This window comes from Barbus barbus, assembly GCF_936440315.1.
Source record: "Barbus barbus genome assembly, chromosome: 40".
Taxonomy (NCBI): Eukaryota; Metazoa; Chordata; class Actinopteri; order Cypriniformes; family Cyprinidae; genus Barbus; species Barbus barbus.
The window spans coordinates 9,322,194-9,348,197 of NC_136718.1; the positions used below are offsets into that span (position 1 = coordinate 9,322,194).

Sequence of the window (26,004 nt, forward strand, 5' to 3'; positions counted from 1 at the left end):
AAGGCAGAGACAAAGAGCATGATAAAAGAGCATATGGGTCACAGCGCTGGAATCTGGCTGTACCTGTGCTTCTTAATTCCGTTCTCCTGAGGAACCGCTCCATTGTTCTTCTGAGCACCGTCATACACTACAGCATCTTTAAAACTGGCTTCTGATGTGCCTTCACACGACTCGTCTGAATCCAAGCCTGGGACACACAAGCACGTCTTACTTAGAGATATTCAGACAGATGCATGACTGCAAACTTAAGAGGGTTCATTATTTTTGAAACACGACATTAAAAATAATATATACTGCTTAAACAAGTGTTCAAAATAAATAAACATTTTACTCTTCAAAATGAATTATAAATATATCAAATCAGGACTGCATAATTAATCAAAATAATTAATAGTTGTTTTTTCCCCCTTAAATATATATTTTTTTCTTCAGTGAAAGAGTACAAACAGGCACAGCAAACCTGGATTTTGTCTGTAAAATTTTTAGCAATTTTAAAACCAATTAAAAAAAAATGTCCTAAATTGAGCTGTCCCTTATAAAATATATATTGACCAAAAACTGATATATTCATTGATATCGCCCCCCAAAAAACCTCTTAATTTTTGGAAAATTTAATGCAAAACACCTCACCAAACATCTTCTGTACACCTGATATCAACATGCAGTTATTAACTATGGCACTATTTAATAACATGGTCTAAAATGTGTCTCCTTCACATTTTGTACCATCTGATATGAGCTGATATCAGACTTCAGGAGCCCAGCACAATGACCTGTCAAGGTCTGTATCGGCTTGTTTATTTATTCATTACATTATTTTCATCTCATTTCATCTCAGCAATGACAGAAGCCATCAGACCATCTGAACACAGCGCTACATAATTGAAGCCAACAACAGACTGCGGTAAGCCGACACCAGAACGGCACGCCACATTGCGGCCACTCTGTCATAAACACACAAGACCGAAGGCCAAAGTCAACAGTGGCCAAAAAACTAACAATAGGGGACTAATTAGATCGTCCTGAAAAAAAAAACGCAGCTGTTTAATACTGCTGTGTGTAAATGTCAATGTTTTCATGACATGCGACAGCTCTGGATGGGCTTGTGTCACAGAGGTGATGTTACAAACAACTTCCGATCAGGAATCAATTTTTCTTTTAGGATTTCAAATTTTAGAGGTACCTTTTTGGTCTCAAATATCCATTCATCACCACTACAATCATGTGCACAACGTCTGTGATTGGTTACGGTGCTATTTGGCTGCAAAAAAGCAGCGTAAATGGACACTTCATTAAATACTAAACATACTATTGTTTTTTGTTTGTAAAAACAGCCCTACCATGACATGCCGTTTAATATGTCTTACCTGTGACGGCATCATAGAACTCGTCTTCATTGTTCATTGTAGATAATGGACTGCCAACACGGGTTCTCTAAAACATGGTCTCTCTTTCACTTTCTTGTCTCTGGAGACTTGTTACCACATCCAAAACAGGGACACCTGTGGAGAGCCAAAAAGTCAAAACCAGACTCACAAACAAGAAAACAACCCAACCTTGGAGTCAGTTTAAAAACATACACTGAAATGGACAAAAATCCCATCATTCACCTGTTCCTCCAATGATCTTAAAGCCTACATTCATGCACCCATTCATCAGTCATGTTTGACTGAAACTAATCGGCTGTATTTTAACTGAGAGGTGGAGCCAGTGTGGGTCTCCTCCCATGGGCTTGTATACAGGAACGCATTTGATATAGAACTGAACTTTGGACTGGCTACTTCCAAAGAGTGTAACCTGACAGACAGACCTGTACGGTGATGCCTACGCGACAGCCTTATCTCAGTCTAGACGCTTCTAACACAGTTACTGAGCGGTACGGTTCGGTACGCAATTATGTCCGTTTCCATTGTCAGAAGTTGTGAATGGTACCAAAATAGCAAACCATACCGTACCACTTTTTTGGTACCCTTTCGTTGGGGTACCTAGCACAGCAAAAGGTACCAAAAGGGTGGAGCTAAACTCACTGCAGAAGTTGATTGGTTTACTAGAATGGTCACTTGTGCGTGATACAAGGGGATAAAGCTTCTCCTTCACTTGTTCCGCTCTGCTGTGTTCTGCTTATTACATCAGAGTGCGCAAACACACACACACAAAATATAACAGTGTATTTTGTAGTGATTAAACGAGAATCAATTCGTTTTGTGTATATTTAACAGGCATTCGTGGTCTCATGAATCTATTTGTTCCTGTCATATCGTTTTGACTGAGCACAAAGTTTAACTTTATATTTATTTTGAACTTTACCGTAGTAATTTACAGCGCTGACATTGTAGCAAACGTTTGACTGTGAATTGTTTGATTTTGTCTTTATATAAGCCTCTTATACTTTCTACTTATACTTTTATAATGGCTATTATTGCTCATTAAAACTACTTTCCGGCATACACCATGCCTATCAAGTAAAGAGTACTGTTGGCAGTGGAAACGCAAGCCTGATCAGGGTTACCCGTACCGAATCGTACTGTACCGTACCGCTCAGTGGAAACGAGGCATTAAAGTGTATTAGACCAGCTGTGAAACTATGTAGCCATTGTGGAGTTAATTAAAGAAAGCTTGCTGAATGTCTTTCCCGGTCTGTTCTAGTCGGTTGCCATTTGTGCTCGGCGAATTCCCTGAGCGCAAATTACTGGAAAGCAATTAGCAGTTTTATTACAGCCCCAGGACGACTCTGAAGTCTTTAAGTAACACGAAAAGCAAAGACAAATCAAGCAGTACTGAAGAGTTACTGAGCAATACACTTCTTTCTTTAACCATTATGACTTCTTGGCCATCTCACAGTCAGTGAATCAGATTTGTGTATTATATAAGTCATATGATAGCTTTGTGTGATGAAAAGACGGAAATAGATGATTTACACTGATAATTATCGCCTTCAGTGGCCTGTTAACCGTGGCGACCGGATTATAGAATTGAGACTGTGAATTTGAGTTAAACGGCAATTAGATCAGCCTTTTGTGCTCCATTCAAGAGAGAAAGTCATATGGGATACGAATGACACAAGAGTGAGCAAATAATAACAGAAATTAGATTTTCGGGTGAACTATCCCCTTAAATAATAAGCAAAGGGTCAACTGGAGACAACATCAGTCTTCTGAAATCAAAGATGACAGACAAAGAGAGAGAGAGAGAGAGAGAGAGACAGACAGTATTGCTCAAGGTTTTCAACAGAATCTGATACATTATCTCTGGTGCACTTTCACCTACATGAGAAAAGTGTTCTGCAATCAGCTGAAAAGTTAAAATAACAGACATCTCAGCCGTCCACCGAGACACGGTGTTGTGCTAGAGTAATGATCTCTGATCTGGGAGCGAGAGGGAACGCAATCAGAGACGACCGAATGCAGGTGCCATGGCAACTGATAATCCCGAACAATGTGTCTGCGTGAAAAATAAAGACTCAGGTGCAGATGTGGTAATGAGAACGCTGGGTCTTACGAGATCCAGCACACAATCAGGTCCTGTCATATTTGAACAGAATCCTGTTCGACTGAACCAGGGGATAGAAATGAAATTTGGGAAATGAAGGGCTGACAGAATGGATTTGATGTAATAATCGCACACAAGGAGGCCTGGACAGAATCACTTAGGTTTTCTGCACTTATTTGAGGGTAAATCTGCTGAATTTATTGTGCATTTATTATGTGTAATGAATTTTAATGCATTTAAACATGGTTTTAAAAAATTGGCTAAAATGGAATGGTTTACCCAAATATGAAAATTTGCTTAAAATTTACTTATGTGGGTATCCAAGATATAGATACCAGATATAGGAACATATTTGGTGGAATTTAACATTACACTTGCTCACCAATGGATCCACTGCAGTGAATGGGTGCCGTCAGAATGAGAGTCCAAACGGCTGATAATATAATCCACAAGAAATCTACACGACTCCAGTCTATCAATTAACATCTTGAACACCTCTATCCATAATATTGCTTTCTCCAGTGAAAAAGTCATCTTGTCATCAGGAGAGAAATATGCACAGATCAAGTACCATTTAGAAGCAAAAAGTCCAAAACAGTTCTAAACAAATATGTTGATGGATGGCGATGCGAGTAAAATAGAAGATGGACTTTGACACAGGAGGAAGCATTATGGATTATAGACTGGTATTTCGGCCAGAACAGGCTTGAAGTTAAAACGCCTCAATGATATACATGTTTCTTACAAACATGAAGCTTTTCACTTCACAAGATGTTAACTGATGGACTGGAGTCATGCAGATTACTTGTGGATTGTTGTTATGTTTTTATCAGCTGTTTGGACTCTCATTCTGACGGCACCCATTCACTGCAGATCATCTATTGGTGAGCAAATGATGTAATGCTAAATTTCTCCAAATATGTTCTGATGAAGAAACAAACTCATCTACATCTCGGATGTCCTGAGAATGAGTACATTTTCAACAAATCTTCATAAAGCCATAAAGAGAATTTAGAGCTTATTAAGAATGATGGGCATACCAAATTTGTGAAAGTTTTTCACATAGGTACCAGTGGCAGAGAGGAAAGACCTGAAAGGGCATGGCTGCATAATAAAGTGACCATAGGGAAACACACAAACACCCACGAGATTTCACAAGTGGAATGAGTCAGTCTTTTGCGTTACTCACAGTTTGATTGAGACCTTTGGAATGTAGTCTGCTTGGGAGAGGTGCAAGCACATACCTGACAATGACTAGTAGTTAGTAAGTCAAGGTGGTGTTGGGAATCTCCATGTAACGCGCACATAAAACAAAGCAGTGACACCTTGCTTTACTCTCTGGAATGTGGCCTGATACCTCAGGAACTGAAATAAAGCAATAACTGTTCAGAGGCCCACTTTACAATACTGTACCCTTTTACCCACTTTAACAGCAATAATGGACTGGTGCGACTTCTATAGCCTACATATAAATTACATTCGTTTTTATCAGATATAAACACCGTTGCTGCAATTAAAAGCCTTGGAACTCACATGAATCAACATGACACTATGCAAGAAGTCAACCACTAATACACACACACACACACACCCCATTGCAAAAATAAATCAATCCAAAACCTGTCATTCTGACAGCTGCTAAAATAGGTCGTTTGGAATGACAAAAAAAATCGTCTTACAATAAATAAAGTTCCCAGTCATGTACTGAGCAAGTTGTTTCAAATATGTAACATGATGGTGTATAAAGCCCCAGGGAATAACACAGACTTGTTCATGTAGGCGCAGAATATGTTAACATACTTAAACAGATGAAAATACCTGGAAAGCAAAGCGTTTACAAAACGTCTGTTTACTTTTATTAGGATAATAAGCTGAGGAAATGACAGCTGAACAGCCCTCAAAATCAGCACGACTGGGTTCGACCTCTAACACTCGTGCTGTGACTCAAACTTTGATGGATATTTTTGTTTATTTGTATGACTTTGTTGTCAAACGTGAATTATTGCGTGGAAAAATGACAACAGAACCAAAAGATTCAGGACCATCACTCTAATAAATATGGTCTGTGTCTCAAAACCTGGTGAGCTGCATTTCTGAGATGTTCTGGTTTACGCACGGAGTTTTGCCAGTGATCGCTGTTCACTCAAAAGTGTTGTGCATGAAGGCAGCTCCCCAGGTTAAGGAGGCACAGCCGGAGCCTGTAAACAGATGCTAACGGGCTAAAGCTCCAGCAGCTAACTGACAAACTTACTAAGCAACGGAGCGAGGGCTTTTCGCCTAGAAAGTGCTACTTTAAAACTTTACATACTGGCGTGAATGAGTCCAAAGAGCTACTGTTAAATAAGAAAATCGTTACCTGTGATGATAGCCGGATTTCGCTTCTCTTGGGCAGGGATGCTGCTGCTGAAGGGCTGACGCACAGCCGGAAGAGACCGAGATGGGCGATATGATTGACAGGCCTCTTAGCCAATTATAGTGCGGGAATTTCGTCGCCTGACGGGTTACGTCAGAACAAGGTCATTTGCATTGTAGCTGCACAATAATGTGTTTAGGAAGCAGCATTGGTTCACTTAATCTCAATAACAATTACTTTTAAATTACTTAACATGGGACGCAATAAATAAACATGTTTCATATATAATAGCGAATAAATGTACACACGGTATTTACAGTTATTGTTTTAACGTCAAGCAGGTATTACCTGGTACTGTTCTTAAATTAAATTAAATTAAATTAAATTAAATTAAATTAAATTAAATTAAATTAAATTAAATTAAATTAAATTAAATTAAATTAAATTAAATTAAATATAGCAGAATTAATCTGAAGAAGATTGCTTTAAGAAAAAATGTACGAAATGTATAATTTATTATTATAATGACAAAAGAAAAATGTAACTACTGTATTTTATTATTTATAATATACAGCATGACATTCTTTTATAATAAGTTTGTTATGGTAGTTTTTTCTTTTTGTGCTCACATAAATATTGTTATTGGAACATGGAGTGTATGCATTTATTATAATATAAAATGTTTATATAATATTGTTTTAATGTAATTCATTTCTAATTTAAATTTGGAACACACATGTATAATTCAATTCAATTCAATTCAATTCAATTAAAGTTTATTTGTATAGTGCTTTTCACAATACAAATCGTTGCAAAGGAGCTTTGCAGAAAATCAATTTGATGTCCAGAAATGCACAGTAAAAATATTTTATATATATATATATATATATATATATATATATATATATATATATATATACACACACACAGACACACACACACACACACACACACACACACACACACGTTGGATTTTGTGGTTTATGGGGACTCTCCATAGGCGTAATGGTTTTTATACTGAACAAACTGTGTGTGCTATTGCCCTACACCAACCCTACACCTAAACTTAGCCCTCACAGGAGACTTTGTGCATTTTTAGATTTTCAAAAAAACACCATTTAGTGTGTTTTTTAAGCCTTTTGAATTACGGGGACATAGGCAGTGTCCTCATAACCCACCTTCATATTGTAATACCTCTGTCATACCCATGTCATTATACAAATTTGTGTCCTCATAAACCACATAAACATGCACACACACACACACACATATATATATATATATATATATATATATATATATATATATATATATATATATATATATATATATATGTGTGTGTGTGTGTGTGTGTGTGTGTGTATCTTGGTGAAAACTTAATTTTGAAACATGTATTTCTCTGAGCGACACCCACCCATAACTGCTTCTCATTCCAGTCATTTATTGCACATTATCTTGACAGCAAGTTATTGAACCGAGCAGCATAACCTTGCTAATATTACATATATTACAGTCTGTTCTTTGAACCACCTTTCAGGCTACTCAGGTTTCAATTTCGCCAAATGTTCATTCCAAGAAGTAAGTGAATTCATATCATGTTGAGCAGTCAAAGCTTGTGAATTATTGATACAAATTTGGTCTGTTTGTTTTATGTCTCTCATTAATAATGAAGGCAGACGTCACTGATATACCCCACTGTTCCCAGAGCAGCTCAGTACAGCACGGCTGACCTGCACTGACCTCACTGCTTAATTGTACTTATTGAAATGTGTGTGCTGGAAACCACCTCTGAGGCTGACAAAGACAAACAGCCCTGAAAGGTTGAAAACAGATGTCCCTTTCACATACTGGCCTTGATGGCTAAAATATACAGTATCCAGCTATGAGATAAATTTATGCTGTCTAGAGCCTAGAGCCACATATTCATCCATCCAGAACAGAGCAGCCAGTCAGCTGTCAGCAATAAAACACAGTGGTAGAGGCGAATTATAAACTTTTCATCAAAAACCATCCTGCCGTGCCGTTTTGTATACCATCAGGGTACAATTATTCCTGCACTGTTGTTCCAACAGATCTCACAGGACTAAAGAGTGGGACTTGAGCACAGCTACAGTAAAAAGGACTCTTTCATCCAGCATTACACACGCCAATTACACCCACTGACCCTGTACAACATGGCTTTGTTTCTCCTTGCACAGAAAGAATTGCCCTCTCATCGCTGGTGCAGGACTTTGACTCAGTATGTGTAAAGCAAATCTTTATATCACGGTCAGACAAGAGTAATAGGACATCTGGAAGCAAATGTGAAACAATAATATATACAATACACTTTATGGTATCAGGCAAGGGTCATTTCTCTGTAAAGGTTTGATCTTTTTATCCTCTTGACTTAACCTTGGAAGTGATAACCATGTTGTGTTTGCTCAATCTGCCCATTAGGTGGCACTAGTGCTTAGATTAACACACAAAACATCTGTTGAATGATTTGCTTTGAGTTTGTCTCTGACAATAATGTTGAAATATCAACCCTTGTCAAGATACATCAGCTGTAAGCACACCAAAGGTTTGCTAAAATTAGCATTATTGTCTATTATTTGACATACAAATAAGAAACTTGTTTTTATTAGAACCAATTTATATTTTATCCCATGAACAACACAGAAACTTGCAAATCTGTACAAATGTAAAACTTCTGAGAGAAAAAGACGGTATTAAATAGGGCCTGAAACTCTTTACAAAGGTTGAAACAATTTTCTTTAATGTTTTATTTAACAAATGGGCATGCATGGAAATCATGGAAAAAAAAGTTATACGAGATGTTTTATTTTCTGTTCATTTTATGTGAGGTTTGAATTTCTGAAACTCCATTACCAAAATATGCCACGCATTTTTAAATAAAGTTTAATACCCTGATTTATGTCAATTGTAAACATAAAATATGCATAACAGTGTTACCACCATTCTTTAAAACAAATATTATAAAAATATAAAAATATTTGTCTTTATTATTGTGCAAATAATATTCATGCAAAATTAATTTTACATTATATTATAGTTTATCTAACATACATAACAATTATCACAAAAAACATAGGTTTTTGTGTATTTTACAGATTGTTTTATTTAATAAAATTAATAAATACAAATCTTATTTAATTTCCCATTTTATTATTTTTATTAGTAGTATTTTATTATTTAATTCATCAAAAGTAGTTGTTGGTGACCTTTTCCTGAGAGAAAAAAATCAACACTGTAGTGATTTTATGGACTTTTTACTCAATTGCCCAGTGTTTTCTGTTATGCAAATATATGCTTTCTTTCTTTAATAATTATTCAATTAATATAAAATAATTCTTTAAATCATAATTTTAATAAACAAAAATATTTTTTCTTTAGAAATTCTTAAGTCAAGCTATGTGCATGTAGAATGAATACAAGATGTATTTCTCATAAGACAAGAGCAAAAAGGATTTATGAACCCCCTTTCGTCATTGTCGCCACCACAACCATTACATGGAGATCAGAGGACTGCGGGGTCCCAGTCTTCAGAGACAGAGCAACAACAGCAGAAATCCTGTTAGTCTCATTATCACAGTTATTTAGGCCAAGTATATATTGGACAGGGGATTAAAATACTGTTTTACATTAATTAAGCCCACCATGAAATAGAATATGTAATATCCAGCAGCACAGGGGATATTTTCTGTGTCTCCCTGTGGGTTTTGCATTCCTCAGTCTAGTGTGGCAAGGCTGCTGACAGCCATTACAGTCATAACAATGACAAAATCCCCAAACGCTTCAACACTGCACAGATAATTGCTGTCTTACAGGAAACAAATGCAGTCAATTTTCCATTACCCATTCTAAAGGTCTTATTTATCAGTACTATAAATATGATTTACAGCAGTTTTGTAACAAATAATGCCACCAGCACACGTGTTATTTTGATTTCTGACATACAAGGCCAGTTTTTCTTTTCCTGCAGTTTTATTGTAAAAAGAAACATACATTGCACATACACACTGTAAAAAAAAAAAAGATTGTAAAAATGCTACAGTAAAAACCTGTTAAATGGTTAACGGTAAATTCCCCTACTATATATGGTGAAAAACTGTATTGGACATTACATGTAATTTTACGGTAGTATAACGTATTTAGACGTGAAAAAGAACGTATAATTTACAGTGAATAACCGTAAATTGTCATTCCCAGAATTCCCTGAGCTACATTTCAAATTTGATGTTTTTTTGTTGTTGTTGTTGTTGTTGAAATAACTGTGTTTCTTCTTAGTTTTTTTCTTATCAGTTTTGTACATTAGGGTTGTATGTTACACCTAATGTTGTTAAATGAATGTTTATTGCATTATTTCAGTTTCATGTGTGTTACCATGATTGTGTTTAGTGTTTGTGTGAATGACACTATGCACCTTCTATATATGATAATATTTAAAAGCTGCTTGTGATGGGCTTTGGTGTGACTTTCTCATCACCACCAGCTTTTGGTGGTTGTCAGTGTACTACAGTGGTACAAAACAGATTTCAGTACTTCAATAGGTTGGCATATTAACATTATACCAGTTAATGAAATTACGGTATTTAACTGTAAATTTAAATTAAAACTGTAAAACGTAAAATGTTGCTACTGTATTTTTTGACGGTAAAATTCCGTCAAAAAAATTCCGTTAAATTTTTTTTACTGTAAATTTTACGGGTTTTTTTTTTTTTTTTACAGTGCACAGGAATGCATCATCTGTGGATGAATAAAAGGCTTGTTCCTCTTTTTAAATCAATAAAAGATTAAGTAAAGAATCTCATTGATCTGCCTCTGTCTCAAAGACTCTGGAGGATTGGGACAAATCCTCTTCTTTCATGTGGCATTGAGAACGGCTCAGTTAGCACAGACAGCAACCGGTTTCTCTACCCTGTCTCCAGCAGGGTGTTCTCGTGGGTAAACTCATTAACTATGTGCTTATGTGAAATTCGGGGAGCACCACCTTTGTCAGGGTCCCAGAAGGGGCCCTTAATAAGGCTCTAGTGCTCAGCCAGGAGGACAGTCTCTGAATAAAGCCATCGTTACAGCCTAATTATAGAGCATGTGACCTGTGCTCACATTCCTGCCTCATCATTCAGCCTCCCATTCCACTGCAGGAGGCAGTATTCAGCACAGAAAAAATGTATTTATCATCAAGTAACTATAAAAGTTTCAGCCAAAAATCCAGTGACAGAAATGCTTGTTTTCAAACACTTAGCAGTTGTCTTTAAATGGGACTATTTATTGAATTCTGTCATCCAAACAAAAATTATTATACAATTATTATATACTATTGTAGCACTATAAAAACATTACTTATTTCTGTAATAGCTGTGCAAATATATAAACATAATAAAACCACACTGGGATGCATAATGATACAACAGCCAACATTATTACATTATAGCTAATACAAATAATGTATAGAGTAAGTTGTGGAAGAGTTTTTTTTTTTTTCAAGAGAATTTTATATGGTATTCATTAAAAATCAGTGTTAACTGACAACATCTAGCAACGTATCCAGTATACACTCTTAAAAATAAAGGTGCTTCACGATGCCATAGAAGAGCCTTTTTGTCTAAATGGTTCCATAAAGGACCTTTAACATCTGAAGAACCTCTCTGTTTCACAAAAGGTTCTTTGTGGCGAAAGAAGGTTCTTCAGATTATAAAAAGGTAAGAAAGAGATGGTTCTTTAAAGAACCTTTGACTGAACGGTTCTTTGTGGAACCAAAAATGGTTCTTCTATGGCATTGCTGTGAAGAACCTTTTAAGCACCTTTATTTTTAAGAGTGCACTGGGGTCAAAAGGTCAATGTGAGTTAAATAGGCTGTTAAAGATTCTTTTTTCTAAGGCAATAATGAAGTTTCGATAGCTTTTTATACTGGTCGGTCTGTTCATGATTCACTATAAAAGCTGTTTCATAAAAGTCATTGTGCGAATCGTACTACACTGTTTGTCCTGCAAAGTTTATGATTCACAAAAAGATTTGAAGAGTCACTTGCTCAGGAATTGGCCTACACTTGACTTGATTCACTAAAAAAGAGCCAGCTCATTTGAATAATTCGTTAGTGAATCAGACTACACTGTTTATCAAAAGCAACTATGGTCAAAAGCTCCGTCGTTATCAATTGATTTCAATGGAACCAATTGTTACCTAACGATGCTTTTGAGAAACACACCCCAGATCGCACACGTATATCTGCATAACGTCTGTTAAAGATCACTTGATCTGGAAAGCATCTGCTGTGTACAAACATCTGACAGACATCTTTAAGGTGTCAGTTTTACATACTGTACATTCTAAATCATAAACATCTTAAAAGACATCTAATAAATGTCTATTTGACATCCGATAGAAAACGTCCTATAGATGTATTGCAAATGAGCAAACACTCTAAAAAATAAATCTTGCAGATGTAAATCTAGACGTCCTCTTAATGTGCATGTGGTATCATGGGACCGCTGTATGTTTATCTCATTCACTTAAAGGATCCCACTCTTAAGAGCCATTCGTTCTTTCTTTGTCATTTAAATTATCCCATTACCCCTAAAGAATTTTTGATGCCATATATTATCTGGAGTTATTAGACTGTTTCAAATGACCCTCTATTTTACCTTCTTTAGATCCCACTATTTCAGTGGCGGGAAAGCAGTGCTTTTCTGCCTCTTCTTCTTATAAATCTTCTTATAAATTTGTTATTTCTTAATGATTTTGTATCAATTCCAAATGTTATGATTTATTGGAATGCTTTTGTCTCTGATATTGCCTGGAGGAAAGTTTGGCAGATTCCAAATTGATAATTACTAATTAGATAAAAGAAGTTTCCTTTTGAATTATTATATATCCTGTTAATACTTTCTTAAAGAAATATAAAAAAGATATTGATACAAACGGTTCTTTGTGCAAACAGCACCCAGAGACTATAGTGCATTTATTTTGGCACTGATTGTTGTGGAAAGACCTCTCCTTGTTCAGTATTGAGAATATTGATAAAGATTTTTCTTTACTTTGAGAAAATGTTTTATTTGGATTTGTTAATTTAAAAAAAGTGCATTTACAGAAAAACAAATTACCTACCTATAACAAAATTTTATATACATAAATGTAAATTCTCATGTCAGAAGCCACTGTTTTATGTTTTTCTTGCTGAAATACAACATTACTTTGGGAATATTTCTAACTCATGTAACAAGAAGGGTTAAAAATAGTTGAATATTTAAGCTGTTTAAGTGTTTTCCCTTGAATGTAATGTGTTTTGTTTAAATGTATACCCCTGTCTAGTAATTTATTTGTTTTGTCATTATATTTTTTTATTTAATTTTCTTTTTATTATTATTTAGTATTTTTTTACTGTAGGCCTAACTGCTTTTTATTCGTTGATATAATGCTCGTAATAAAAAGAGCAGTTTGTTCGCGAATCAGAACAAAAATGCTCAGAAAAGTCATTCGTTAACATGACTTACTAAAAACTGGCTAAAAATCGTTCGATTTCGATTCAAACCCTTATTTAGGATTTTTTTCATGTGTCTATTTTTCCACGTGCAGTGTCTTGGTGGCAGTAGTGCTCTGCGCGCGAGGCTCTCCAGATCCATTCGTCATCTGGGCGGAGAGAAAGAAACCCAAGTAACACTCAGCAGAGCAGCAGCCGCAGTTCAAACCTGAGGACGCACAGGGGGATATCTTGCAGACGTGGTAAACAGACGAAAAAAGAGGCATCTCAAGCAAAGCAATTACATTCTATTTTGGATTTCCAGAGGTTTTGATGTCGGCTGATCTGGTGTGAAGCGTTTACCAGTTCAACTTCTGTGTTTGAGGAGAGGAGGTACATTTCAGCTATACTCGGGTCTCGTAAACGGAATGAATGACCAAGACAAAGGTTGACACCGGTTCCCCGACGCATTTTGTCTCGTCGAAGGAGAAGAGGCAAAAGCAGAAAATGGAGAGCAGCACCGGAGAACAAGAGCAGCCGCAGCCGTCACAACAGCAGCCGCCACAAGTTACCGAGAAAAAGAAAATACACCGGGCACCGTCTCCAGCAAGACCCAGAGATGTGCCCGGGTGGTCCCTCACTAAAATCCGCGGCGGTATCGGCACGCCGACGCTGAGCGTTAAACCGGGGGCCATATATTTAGGCGGCCGCATGTCCAGACGTAGCCCGGTTACCGGGAAGGAGACAAAAACAGAGAAGAGTAAACCCGCGCTGTCCCCGGTCGGTGCTCAGAAGAGCATCGTGAAGTCTAATAAAAGCGGCCGGAGAAAAGTTTCGGACGCCAGCATCGGATCGGATGATTTGAGCAAGGACTCCGGCTGCGCTCCGGGGAAACTCTCACCCACCGACAGCAGCTCGGAGCTCTCCGACTGCGCCTCCGAGGAGAATAAAGTCTCCACAGATGCGCTCAGCAGCGACACCGAGAGCAGCAGCCGCGGGGGGATCGACGGAGAAAAAGCGCCAGCGGAACACGGACTGTTGGATAAGAGTGGTCAAACCAAGACCAGCGTGGAGAAAGACCGGCTCTCGCTGGCAATGGAGACCGCAGAGGGGAGCGTCTCTCCCGGCGACGAGCGCTCGCTCACCTCCTTCGACAGCAGAATGCCCGCCAGCACGTCCTTGGCGTTTTCGGACCTGACTGAGGAATTAATGGACGGGATGCATGAGGAATTAGTCAGGGAAATAGAGGAACTCGGGTCGGAGAATGATTATTTAAAGGTAACATAATGATTCTATTTTTTATTGTAAAATAAAATTAGCTCCATGGCAACCAGAGTTTCCACCAAAATATCTTAGTTGCTACATTCAGGTTAATGTTCAACATGATGTTATTGTCTAGCTCTTTAGAAATCATGTGTTGGTGCTTTAAACAGCCAAGAACCAAAACACTTTGCTCAAGAACATGTGACCCTGGACCACAAAAACAGTCAAAAGGGCCATTTAATATATATATATATATATATATATATATGAGATTAATACATTATCTGAAAGCTGAATAAGCTTTCCATTGATGTGTGGTTTATTAGGATTTGACTGAAATACAATTATTTGAAAATCTGGAATCTGAGGGTGAAAAATAATCTAAATATTGAGAAAATCACCTTTAAAGTTGTCCAAATGAAGTCCTTAGCAATGCATATTACTAATCAAAAATTAAGTTTTGATATATTTACAGTAGGAAATTGACTAAATATCTTCATGGAACATGATTTTTACTTATCTTTTACTATATCATAATGATTTTTGGCATAAAAGAAAAATCGATACTTTTGACCCATACAGTGTATTGTTGGCTATTGCTACAAATATGCCTGCGCTACTTAGGACTGGTTTTGTGGTCCGGGGTCAAATATAGGCTAATGCAACATCAAAACCTTTAAAATAACAAGCATAAGAACCAAATATAACCAAAACGGTCCTTGATGCACAGGGAGGTTCTTTGCTGAACCTTTAAAGACCTTAAACATTTTTCCAAAGTGTACAGTTAAGAGTTACAGTAAAGCTGTAATGCAATATTAGTATAAGAAGATTTCAGAATCTTTAATTCGTTATGATTATCACTACACTATAAAAATGTAACCCATTAAAAATAAAAATGCTAGATTATTACATTTCTAAAAATCAAACTGGTTCATTAATTGCGATCTAGCCCACTTACAAATAAATTATTGAATCAAGAAAGTGAAGTTAAGAAATTCATAAAACTGAATAGAAAATGACTGAAATTGTTGTGAGATGGAAACAACAAGACGTTTTTATGATGCTGAAAACATGTTTCACAGTGCAGTTAGTCAAAATAACTGTAGTAACCATAGTTTTCTGGTGAAAGTCACAATGGTACATTTTTAGCAGGGTAACCAGTATAATACTGTATTTCTGCCATATATCATTACCTAAATGTCTATGTTCCTTCCCCCTGAAACTAGAAACACTGTATTCATTCTTCTCTCAAGGCATATATTTAAGTTCCTTGTTTACTATCATATGAGCAGGTCATTTTTCCAGAATTACTATGAGTCATATGTAAGAGATAAATAGTGATTCTTTTGTAATCTCGGTTTTCATAAACTATCACAAGACCATGACGGAACCAAATCTATTTCATTTGCCATGCCTAATATAAAAGCGTTAAAAAGGCTAGTGGTTAGTTGCTCTTGCACGCGTGTTGCTTGAATAATGCAGCTGTTTGTACAGATGCTGCAGCAGTCAGTCAGTCCACTGCGCCCGCGCCCACTTTTCACTCCATTGTTTATCCGCGCGCTGAGCACGTGACGCGAGCTGCAGTAGTTGACCTATATTCACTGGAAATGTGTGGCAGCACGCGGTGGCCCACTGCATCTATCAGCCTCTGAAAGCGGGATGCATTTTTACCCGTTTTAGGCATAAATAGTTTATTTGGGTTGAGAGCAAATCTGCTTTCTCAACATGGCGCTATTATGTAAACTGTGTAGTAAAAGAGTCGAGGAAAATCATAATGCAGCATAATACATAATGATACAGATATTAGTAGCTACCATGATCTCAAGTGGCTTTTCACGCTACCCTTGATACTAGGTGACACCAGTGGCAGCCCTATCTAACTAAAATGTCCAATATGTTTTTGAAAAAGCTTGCAAAACGCATAGTCATTTCTAAAATGATGCATTGTGTGTGTGTATCAGGACGAGATGGAGGAGCTTCGCTCTGAGATGCTGGAGATGAGGGACATGTATATGGAGGAGGATGTCTATCAGCTCCAGGAGCTCAGACAGCAGCTGGATCAGGCCAACAAAACCTGCCGCATCCTGCAATACCGCCTCAAGAAGGCAGAGAGACGCAGCATCCGCGTGGCCCAGACCGGACAAGTGGACGGGGAGCTTATCCAAACACTGGAGCAAGATGTCAAGGTTAGAGCAAGTTAATGTGTGATGTAGTAATTCAGTTGGTGGGAAGGTGTGATTTATTACAGATAAAAGCCACCAAATGTATTAAGTGATTGCTTGATCTTTAAGTTGACTTTGACTCAAACACCTTGTGAAAATGAACTGCGCTTAATTGTTTTGAATGTGTGCTTTAAATCTTTAAAGTAGGTTTTAAGAAACTGTATTTGCAGATGATACAGTTTTAATGAAATAAAAGGCTATTTAAGTATACTTACGGAAAGTACACTTTCATAGCTGTTTCTTAAACACACTTAAGTACACTTGCACTTAATCTTTTGTTATGCTTATGTACACTTATTTTGATGTTTTGACTAGCATAGTAAATCGCATGTAAAAAAGCCAATTGTAATTTAACTGTGGTGTGTTATTAGATATTACAGTTGAAGTTAATGTTTTAAAGTGCCCCTATTATGGGTTATGAAAGGTTCATATTTTGGTTTTGAGAGTACCCTACAACAGGCTGACATGCATGCAAGGTCAAAAAACACTTTCATTTTCTCATAATATGCATTTATTTTTACCTTATTTGCTCAACGACTCCCAAACGATTCGCTCAACAATTAATTTTTCCAAACCCCTCCTTTGGGTGACGCTAATCTGCGGTGATTGGTCGATTTCATTTAAAGCAGTGTTTGTGATCTTTTAACGCTCCAAAAGCGGCACCTAGTGGCAAAGAATGAATTTGCATTTTCACTCAGACCAATGCAAAAATCAAGTTTTCCCAGGTCTGCGCACGCAACATGTGGGCAGCCTATATGCTAATGTTTCATCGTCAACATGAAACGGCTTGGGATTCGTTTTAAAAATGACTCGTTTCAATTATTCAGATTCGACTCTTTCTTTTGAGAGACAATAACTTTATACACGGTGCACTTTCAGATTTAAAACTTTGCAGGATGTTTTCATTCACTTAGAGCTGTGTTACACACTGCATGAAAGCTCATTTTCAAAAATCCATAATGGGGGCACTTTAAATGTACTATTGCAACTCATCATTACAAATGTGTAATTACAAATATATTTAAATACATAAAAGTATATTGTAGTTTACCATCAATGCTTGTGAGTAAATGCAGCCACACACTTTAACCATATTTCAAAGACAACAGAAGTAATTATGAAATTACACATGTAATTGTAATTGATGTTCTATCTAGAGATGTCACTTAAGTCCTACTTAAGTGGGTCGAAAACACTCATAAATTCAACTAAATGCATAATATACATTTGAATTTAATTGTAAATAACATGCAGTTAAGTGTCTGAAAAAACAGTATATTCAATCCCCACTTAAAATATATGAAGTACTTTTTTTAAAGCATGCTAAAGTGTACTTATTTTTCACAAGGGACTCTCTGAATGAAGTGAATCTCTTAAAATATCCAATGATGTAAACGTCTGTGGTAGACTGTAAGATCATGCGTTAGGCAGCATGTAATGCACCACACAGGCAACTGTCTCACATGGCTGAGCACACAATACTTCCTTTCTCTGGTCTGTCAGTGAGAGGAGAAATAACCATGATGTCATTCCCATCAGCACTGTATTCCTCTTTTACATGGCTGATTTGTATACAGTAACAGAGGGAGGAAAAGGAGGGAGAGTGATTTCCTCTGCCAAGCAAATGTTGCGGCTCTTTGTGCTATTTTGTGCTGAGATTGGCTGTGTTGGTCTAGAACAAGTTACACTGTCACATGCTTAAGTTTTACCACTCAGGACACAGCTGGTAAGGATCAGAGGCTGCAAAACACAATCGATGTGGCGTGAAACACAGGAGGGGGATGGTGTCTGTAGAAAAACCATCTCAGCCTCTGCTGAATTCTTTAACTGCTGACAGGAGTCTCCTAACACAGGGTCAATTGTCTCTCCACAGCCAGGTCAGATTACACTGATCTTCACGGCGCTTGTGCATTCAACTGGTTGAAATACTCCATTGCTATCGCTGTGACAGGCATGCTATAGGCTTTAAGGAGGAAGGACATTGTTTCTTTACATTCAGCTTAGCACAGCAACAAAACATTGTGCAAATCGAAGTGCTAACTCAGATTTTCTTGTAGCCTTACAGGGTTATTAGAACAACTCGTGCAACAATCAGTACTAGTTTAAAGAGGTCCTATTATGCTTTTTCACTTTTTGAATTTTAGTCAGTGTGTAGTGTGTATGTTTGGGCATAAAAAGATCTACAAAGTTACAAATCTCAAAGTCCACTACAAAGGGAGATATTTTGTTTTTAAAAAAATCCCTTTTCAAGAACTACAACGAATGGCTCGTTTGGACTACAAAGTTGTTTTCCTGTATTTGTGATATCACAAAAACAAATCCCGCCTACGGAAGTTCGAATGGTTGGTGGGTGGGGAGAAGCTTGGTTGAGCACTGCACGTTTCAAAATCAAAACCCGGTGCAGGTGTTTTTATATCACTGTATTTCTGATGGAAACCGACATCAGATGTTTTCATAAAATTATAGATGCCATTTTCATTTCATCTTGTCTGATAAAGCAGCGTTTGAGCAGAGCTCTGTTTTGTGTACAGCGTTACCGGGGAAAACTCGATTTCTCCCACTCCCAACAGTGGCTCCTGCTGGCTGAGAATGAATTTGCATATACATGCCGCCACAAATAGTGCAACTCTGTGGGACTATAGTATAAATAAATTCAACTGTATAACAGTTTCACTGCAATTCATGTTATAATGTTAGAATTAAAGAACAATAAACATAATACATATTACCGTTGCACTGCTCTGTACACAGTAAATGCAGTTATTTTTAAGCTGTTGTTGACATCCCATCTAAAACGTGATTTATTTTTCGATACTCAATGGTATTGAAGCAATTTGATCGGTGACTAAAAAGTATCGAACTCGATACCCAGCACCATAAGACAGTAAAAATAAAAGAAGAAATGTAATATAGTGCATATATTTATCAAGATGCTCATATGTTCAGTTGTGTAACACTTGCTGCAGTGTTCAGTTAAGATTAGTGGTTAATATCTTTTTAATATTCACTGTCGTCCATGGCAATGCTGTTGAGCAGGCCACTCATCTGACTATTATGTCTTTCGTTTCACACCACAGACACACTCTCTTGTTTCATACAAACACAATTGCTGCCAAATGTTATCAACTAGTGAAAATGACCTCAGAAGATTGATTCAATGTTTGTCTTGTTGCTAGGCTGACTGTTATGAACAATTTTTTTTGTAGTAGAAACTTTATATACAGGCAAAACTAACCGAAAGGGACCGTGATGTTAAGCAGGTCACCCTTTTGGTTTATTTCGCAATAATGACCGGCTGACTGTACATTATCTTGCTTATTATGTGACTTACTTACCAAAAATATAAATAATTGGAAATGAAATGCTAATATGAGTTGAAAATATTATATTGTGTGAAAAGAAAGATCTGGGGGAGCACAGATTTTTAGAATATTGATTACCCCAGAAGGATGCTAATAACCAGTCGCAATCAAATATTTAACAAAGACAATGAAGACAAATTAAACATTTCTTTTGAATTCTGAATGTTCTGAATTTGAAAATTTGTTATCTTAAAATGACAGAATATTTGCTGATGAATCAATCTGCCCATAATGTATTACATGTTAAGCAAAACCCTTGATTTCTGTGAACTTTTTGGGGCTGAGATGAACCACGTATCAGTTCTTGCTTAGTACTTTCCTTATGAATGAACTCCATTCAGAGGTCAGTGATATTCTGACCAAGAGGCTGTGTAAGACAAAAAAAAATCCCCCTTGGACTTACATGAGTTTCCCATGTTTGACTTCTTCCCATCTCTCTCTGGATGAAGGGGGAGGGGATGATGTCATGGTCAGGAGGGGGTGGGGGTGAAAAGGGTTGATTGAGGATCTGAATGTTTGTATGATCCCTGCACCATTTCCTGCTCTCTGAAGCACTGGCCTCATTTCTCATCCAATGAGAGCAACGTCTCCCAGAGCTGTCAGGGGAAGGATGGAAAACAGTTCCACACCTTCTCATCAGCTGCTGTGGCTTGTGAAATTGGGTTTGGAGGAACACTGGAGCTTCCTCTCTCCCTCTGTTATCCATCTGAGCTTCTCCGGCTATGTGCTCATGAAAAACAACAGCTGAGAAACGGAGAGAATGATTACAGCTGTAGACAACAAATATCAGAAATGAAATAGTTTGTCAAAACTGAATCACTCCCATTCAGATCTAGTGCCTGTACTATACGGCTTGCAGAGTCGTTATTCTTTTCTGATGGCAAGATAGTTTAAAACTGGATTTCATGCAACATTTCTGTTGTTGCATGCCCATTTCTAATGGAGGATGCAGATGTTTAAGTCTTCTGCTTCTCAAAATATTCTTCTGAAAGAAAAATACCCTAGTTATCTCCTTTAGACTTTACAGATCTCAACAATGTCTCAATCTATGTTTAGATTTGAATTCTTATCAGATTTATCCAAGACCATTTTTTGAGCTCTGCTAGTTTAATTTATAGCTCTATACTCTTACTGTAAGTCAATAATTGTCTTATTTGTTTCTATTTTTATTTCTGGACCAAACCGCTAAGATAAAGTTAATATTTAAATGACGGGTAAATCCCAAAGTATACTTCAGTTTTGACACAAATGCGAATGCGTGCTGTCCCAAAGTCAATGGGTGTTTTGAATGTGTTTTTGATTAAATTCCTGAAATAAGGTCTGTTGTGAACACAAGATAAAGATCTCTTCACATTTTATTTTGTGGCATAAAATACACAGTAATATCCCCTTACGTTTTAAAAGGTTTATTTGTCTTGAAAAAGGGGGTGGCTAACACATCTATATAGGATTACAGGAATTCAAAAGCTTAGTGAAGGTGACATTAAAGACGTGACCTTGCTGTAGTTTGTTTTTAGTCTATGTTTAGCTTTTTTATTTCTGGTGATTGTATTTAGGCTTCAAAATTCATAAAAGTTCATTTGTAAAGATTGTCATGATGAACAAAATGTGTAAAAACCATAAACCTTAGTTTGAACTTATTTTCTCCAATAATCCAATGGTTATCCAATTGGGTTTTTGTCAAGGGAACCAGGGTGATGCTAACTTATGGGTTGACCTACAAAAATATGTCATCAATGCAGCACTCGATTAGTGTCAGTTTCATCTGTGAGATGACCGTACAGAGAACACACGCTTATAAAAACCAGGCTTTGCACAGTATGTGCATACCGTGCCGCTGATTAAATTATTACGCTACATGCACTGTATGTATACCCTAGCACATACATGAATATTAAAGTATTTTGTGGGCTTAATGAGACCTGCAGTTAGCCTTGAGATATGAAAGAGCAACCTCTGAGCAGAAAAAAAATAATTCTCTGGGCAGAAGGAGAATAATAAAGAGGAAGTGATGATGGTGACAGATGATGATGAGCACGGAAAATACTGTTTGGTCAGTTTGGCCTTCGCCTGTTCAGATATCAGCTTAGCAGCAGCATCCTGGAGATAAGAGGAGAGAGAAAGAGACACAAAATGAATACCTACTCATCGTGTAGCTGGCTTGGTCCACTCCCTGTTGAACCGCTTCGTTATCATCTATGTGAGGAGTGCACATGCATAATCAGCCATGTGCTGCATTCATATGTCAAACAGCCACGGAGCAAGACAAAGCCCCGCTTTAAAAACCAGATCCTAAGCCGAGATCAAACTCTAGGGGAGGCACATTTGAGATAACTAGGGTCTCTTTTTTAGAATAAAAAATTGAGAAGCAGGAGACTTAGGCTAAAGTCTCCATTTACTTGCCCTACTTTTATCTCATTGAATATCCTTTTTCACTCAGAAATGCATCACATACGTAAAATGGTTTGCAAATGCTGTTTTATGTTGACTGTTACTCACTTGTGAGTTTCAAAGGATTTGTAAAATGAACTCAAGAGTGGCATATGGCTGGAAGCTGCATTTAAAGTGTTAGTCAGTTTAAAAATGTAGTGAAGCTGCGTTAATGGGTGTCTTTCAACACAGCAGTATTTGGTGCCCTTGGACTGTCTTCATATGGCTCATCTGAGCCACTTGTGTGCTAAGAGGTTAACCAAAGGGCAGTCTGCTTTTTCTAAGCAGGGCAAGGTTGAGTTTATAGTGTGAATGTGCCCGGGCAGCTGTACCGCAGATGCAACCAGATACAGATCTGGAGGAAAGTCATTTAAAATGACCGTTTGCACATCAGAGAGGCAGCGCAATCCTGTAAAGCAGGATCAGAGAGGAGCGAAACACACACACACACACACACACACATAATCAAACCCAAAGACAAACAAATTCCACAGAGCCATTTATATATGTGACCAAGTTCTGCTTACAAACAGTCATGGTCACATGCAAATGAGCCATTATTAGTCTTTGATGGGTCATTACACTTCTTTGATTTCTGGGTTTGGTCAGATATGGCAGCTTGTTCCACATCAGGCTGTGGTGAGAGAGGCGGACAACAAAGCACCTAAACACACACACACACGACACCACAGTGCTTCAGAGGTGTCTATCTCCTTTTGCATGTAAAAAGACAACAGGCCGTGACATTGTCAAACAAAGGCAGGTGGGTGGCGCCCAGACAGAATGGAGGGAGGAGTAAATGCAAATAATCTGGGACCAACAGACACTTTCAGAGCTTTTGTGTGACTATATAGACGTGCAATTCCCATAAAACCCTGGGCTTCGTGGTTTAGAAACATATTTTAAATTATATCATGAATGGTGACATTGATTTATTTCCTGCTTTTCTGTTTGTCCATTGAAAGACTGATACTGTATAAAAACTCTTGATATAGTTAGGGTAGTTTTAATTATAATATTATATATAGTACATAGTAAATAACCTATATATTCCAATTATAATGTTCACCTTTTTTCACCATGTACTGTAGGATAATGTTTACTAATATTCACTAATCTTTCTTTTTTTGCTGTAAAATAATGTTTTTAATGTGCATGTCCAATATAAATCAACAGCAAGACAGCAAACACAATTTTATCCTCCCACAGCACAACATTTTGGGGAAAGTAGCTAGCACTGGAAAAGCTGAAATGAAAACAACTGTGAATTACTATAATATTATAGTTAAGGTAGTAGTTTTGCTGCTTTTAGTTAGTTTCTTCCACAACATTGATGGATAAACAATGATGTTTATAGCTCCTGGCAATGAGAATTGGAAAAAAAGACTGATGAAACCAGGCTGTTGGTGAAATAAAGAAAAGGAAAGAATGAGAAATGGAGGGATCTGATATGAATTAGAGCGTGGTGTTGGTACAGAGGAGCATTGTGGGTACCCAGCTGCACCTTGGCTGTGGTTCAGACACACAGAGAGGAGAAAACCCTCCCTCACAAACAGGGACTGTGTTTCTTCTCCTAGCCCTTCACAATCCCCATTTACCCCATTCAGTGACTGCTGCCCTCTCTTTCCTCATTCCTCTCACACAAACCTTCATCCTTCCTTAATATGTGCCCTATAGAAACATACAAACATGGTCAGTAATGACAAATGCTCTTGTGTTGCTAAAATGGTTCAAGCACCAGTATGCGTGTGGTAGAGATGGGTTTGGATTCTCTGTCTTTGTATGCCCAACACCGATAACTGCCTCCTTAAGAAGTTAGTGCAGCTTTACGATCAACCACTTTTAATGAGCTTTCCTCTACCTTCAGGGGAGATATGAATCATAGACCAACCATCTTCAATACTTTTCACTGGCAATGCTAAAACGAAAAAGAGGACGCATTTTATAATAGGATTAATTACTACAGCATGCAGTATTTTTAATCAGTATTTAGCAGTACACCGAACAGTTTTCTGTATTTATCAGCACTGAATGAAATATGTTTATTACCATTTCTCTAATATTTCAATATAATACATTTACATTCTCTTGTCTATTATTTTTCACTAAGCTCGTCTTTTTATGCAGCTCACAGAGGATATTATTAATGCTCCCCTCATAAAAAACTGTTGGCGTTGTTTTAGGTGGCAAAAGACGTGTCCATCCGTCTGCACAATGAGCTGGACGCTGTGGAGAAGAAGAGATCTCGTCTGGAGCAGGAGAACGAGGAGCTGAGGGTGAAACTACAGGATCTAGAGGTGGCCAAGCAGGTCCTGCAAGCGGAGATGGAGAAGGCCAGAGAGGTGAGAGATAACCGATCATTACAGAAGCTTTCAGGATGGTGAGTAGATAGCAAGTGGGTTTTTAAATGAGCTGTAGATATTTGAAGTATGACACTTCTCAAATTTGAGGGAAATGCAATGAACTGCTGTGTATTTTACCACAGGAAAGAAGTGTGAAATGCATTATGAAACTGAAGAAAAGATTCTGCTTGGGTGGTCTGGGTGCTACCAGAGAATTGCTGTGGTTGATAAAGCTAATTTGTATGGTTGTTAAAGCATTGCTATGTGCTGTGTGCTAGGTGGTTACTTATTGACCCCACCCCTAAATTTCTATGATACTGTGGTGGTCCCTAAATATGATAGGTCAATGGGATTTTGGGGGATTTTCTAGCTTGTCTCATTGGGCAAAAACTGTAAGTTTGGTGACAAATCACAGGATTTTTGAGGCATTATTCATTATAAAAATAGGAACTCTCCGTTTTTTTGGCCATTTTAGCTGCAATGATGGAAATTAGTGTGAGTTCTGTAAGAAGTTGCTAATTGGGGAAAATAGGATTCTACGAAAAGGCTTCATTAGGAGCTCCAGGGAAAGTTTCTGAAAGGAAAAGTGTTTATATTGTACTTGATTTGGCTTGAGGCAGAACTCTTTATGTTGACACTTTTGTTTAGAGGTGCAGCGCTTCGCTGTAGTCAAAGCTCTTTGTGTGTTACGGCAGGAGCTGAGAGCACTTTGCTCAGACTGATCTGTTGACTTTCTCTGTGTAAATGTCAGCTCGGGTGGGTGGGTTTGAGGGTGGACGGGGAGCACATGAATTTAGCGTTAGATTTTCTCTACTGACAGTTTAATGAGGAGGAACATAAAGCATGCTCCTTGTGTTTGGTTAATTCTCTATTTTGGCCTGCATTCTTTTGGTAATAAATGTTCCTTTGTGTTCTGAGTAATGGATCATTGGCAGGATGGTCTATATTGGCTCAATGGTTGGTCTGTGCTCTATTAGCTATGTCTGCTGCATGATAGAAAGCGATAAATGCAATATTGTATGAAGCAACGGTCATTATTGGTCAGTTCACTCTTTTCTTCGAGAATCATTTTACAGGGTGT

At 37.5% G+C, this 26,004-nt stretch overlaps 2 protein-coding genes across 4 annotated transcripts in view; one reads left to right on the forward strand and one right to left on the reverse strand.

Moving 5' to 3' along the window:
* The window catches only part of LOC306859778 (oxysterol-binding protein-related protein 2-like), a 101,569-nt gene that overhangs the window by 7,036 nt on the left and 68,529 nt on the right, over positions 1–26,004 (reverse strand). Inside the window, exons 1-3 of one of the 2 annotated variants that reach the window (XM_079401029.1) lie at positions 5,846–5,920; positions 1,368–1,502; positions 64–187 (exon numbers count right to left, since the gene is read on the reverse strand). In XM_079401029.1, the coding sequence (XP_079257155.1) occupies positions 64–187; positions 1,368–1,404 (161 nt within the window). In that variant the 5' untranslated portion in view covers positions 1,405–1,502; positions 5,846–5,920. Of the gene's footprint in view, positions 1–63; positions 188–1,367; positions 1,503–5,845; positions 5,921–26,004 lie in introns of those variants that run through there. The other variant, XM_079401030.1, reaches the window with a different exon arrangement.
* Positions 13,510–26,004, forward strand: part of LOC306859777 (microtubule cross-linking factor 2-like) — a 46,828-nt gene continuing 34,333 nt past the window's right edge. For both annotated transcript variants that reach the window (XM_079401027.1, XM_079401028.1), the window contains exons 1-3: positions 13,510–14,582; positions 16,529–16,753; positions 24,765–24,923. In XM_079401027.1, the coding sequence (XP_079257153.1) occupies positions 13,737–14,582; positions 16,529–16,753; positions 24,765–24,923 (1,230 nt within the window). In that variant the 5' untranslated portion in view covers positions 13,510–13,736. The remainder of the gene's footprint in view (positions 14,583–16,528; positions 16,754–24,764; positions 24,924–26,004) is intronic.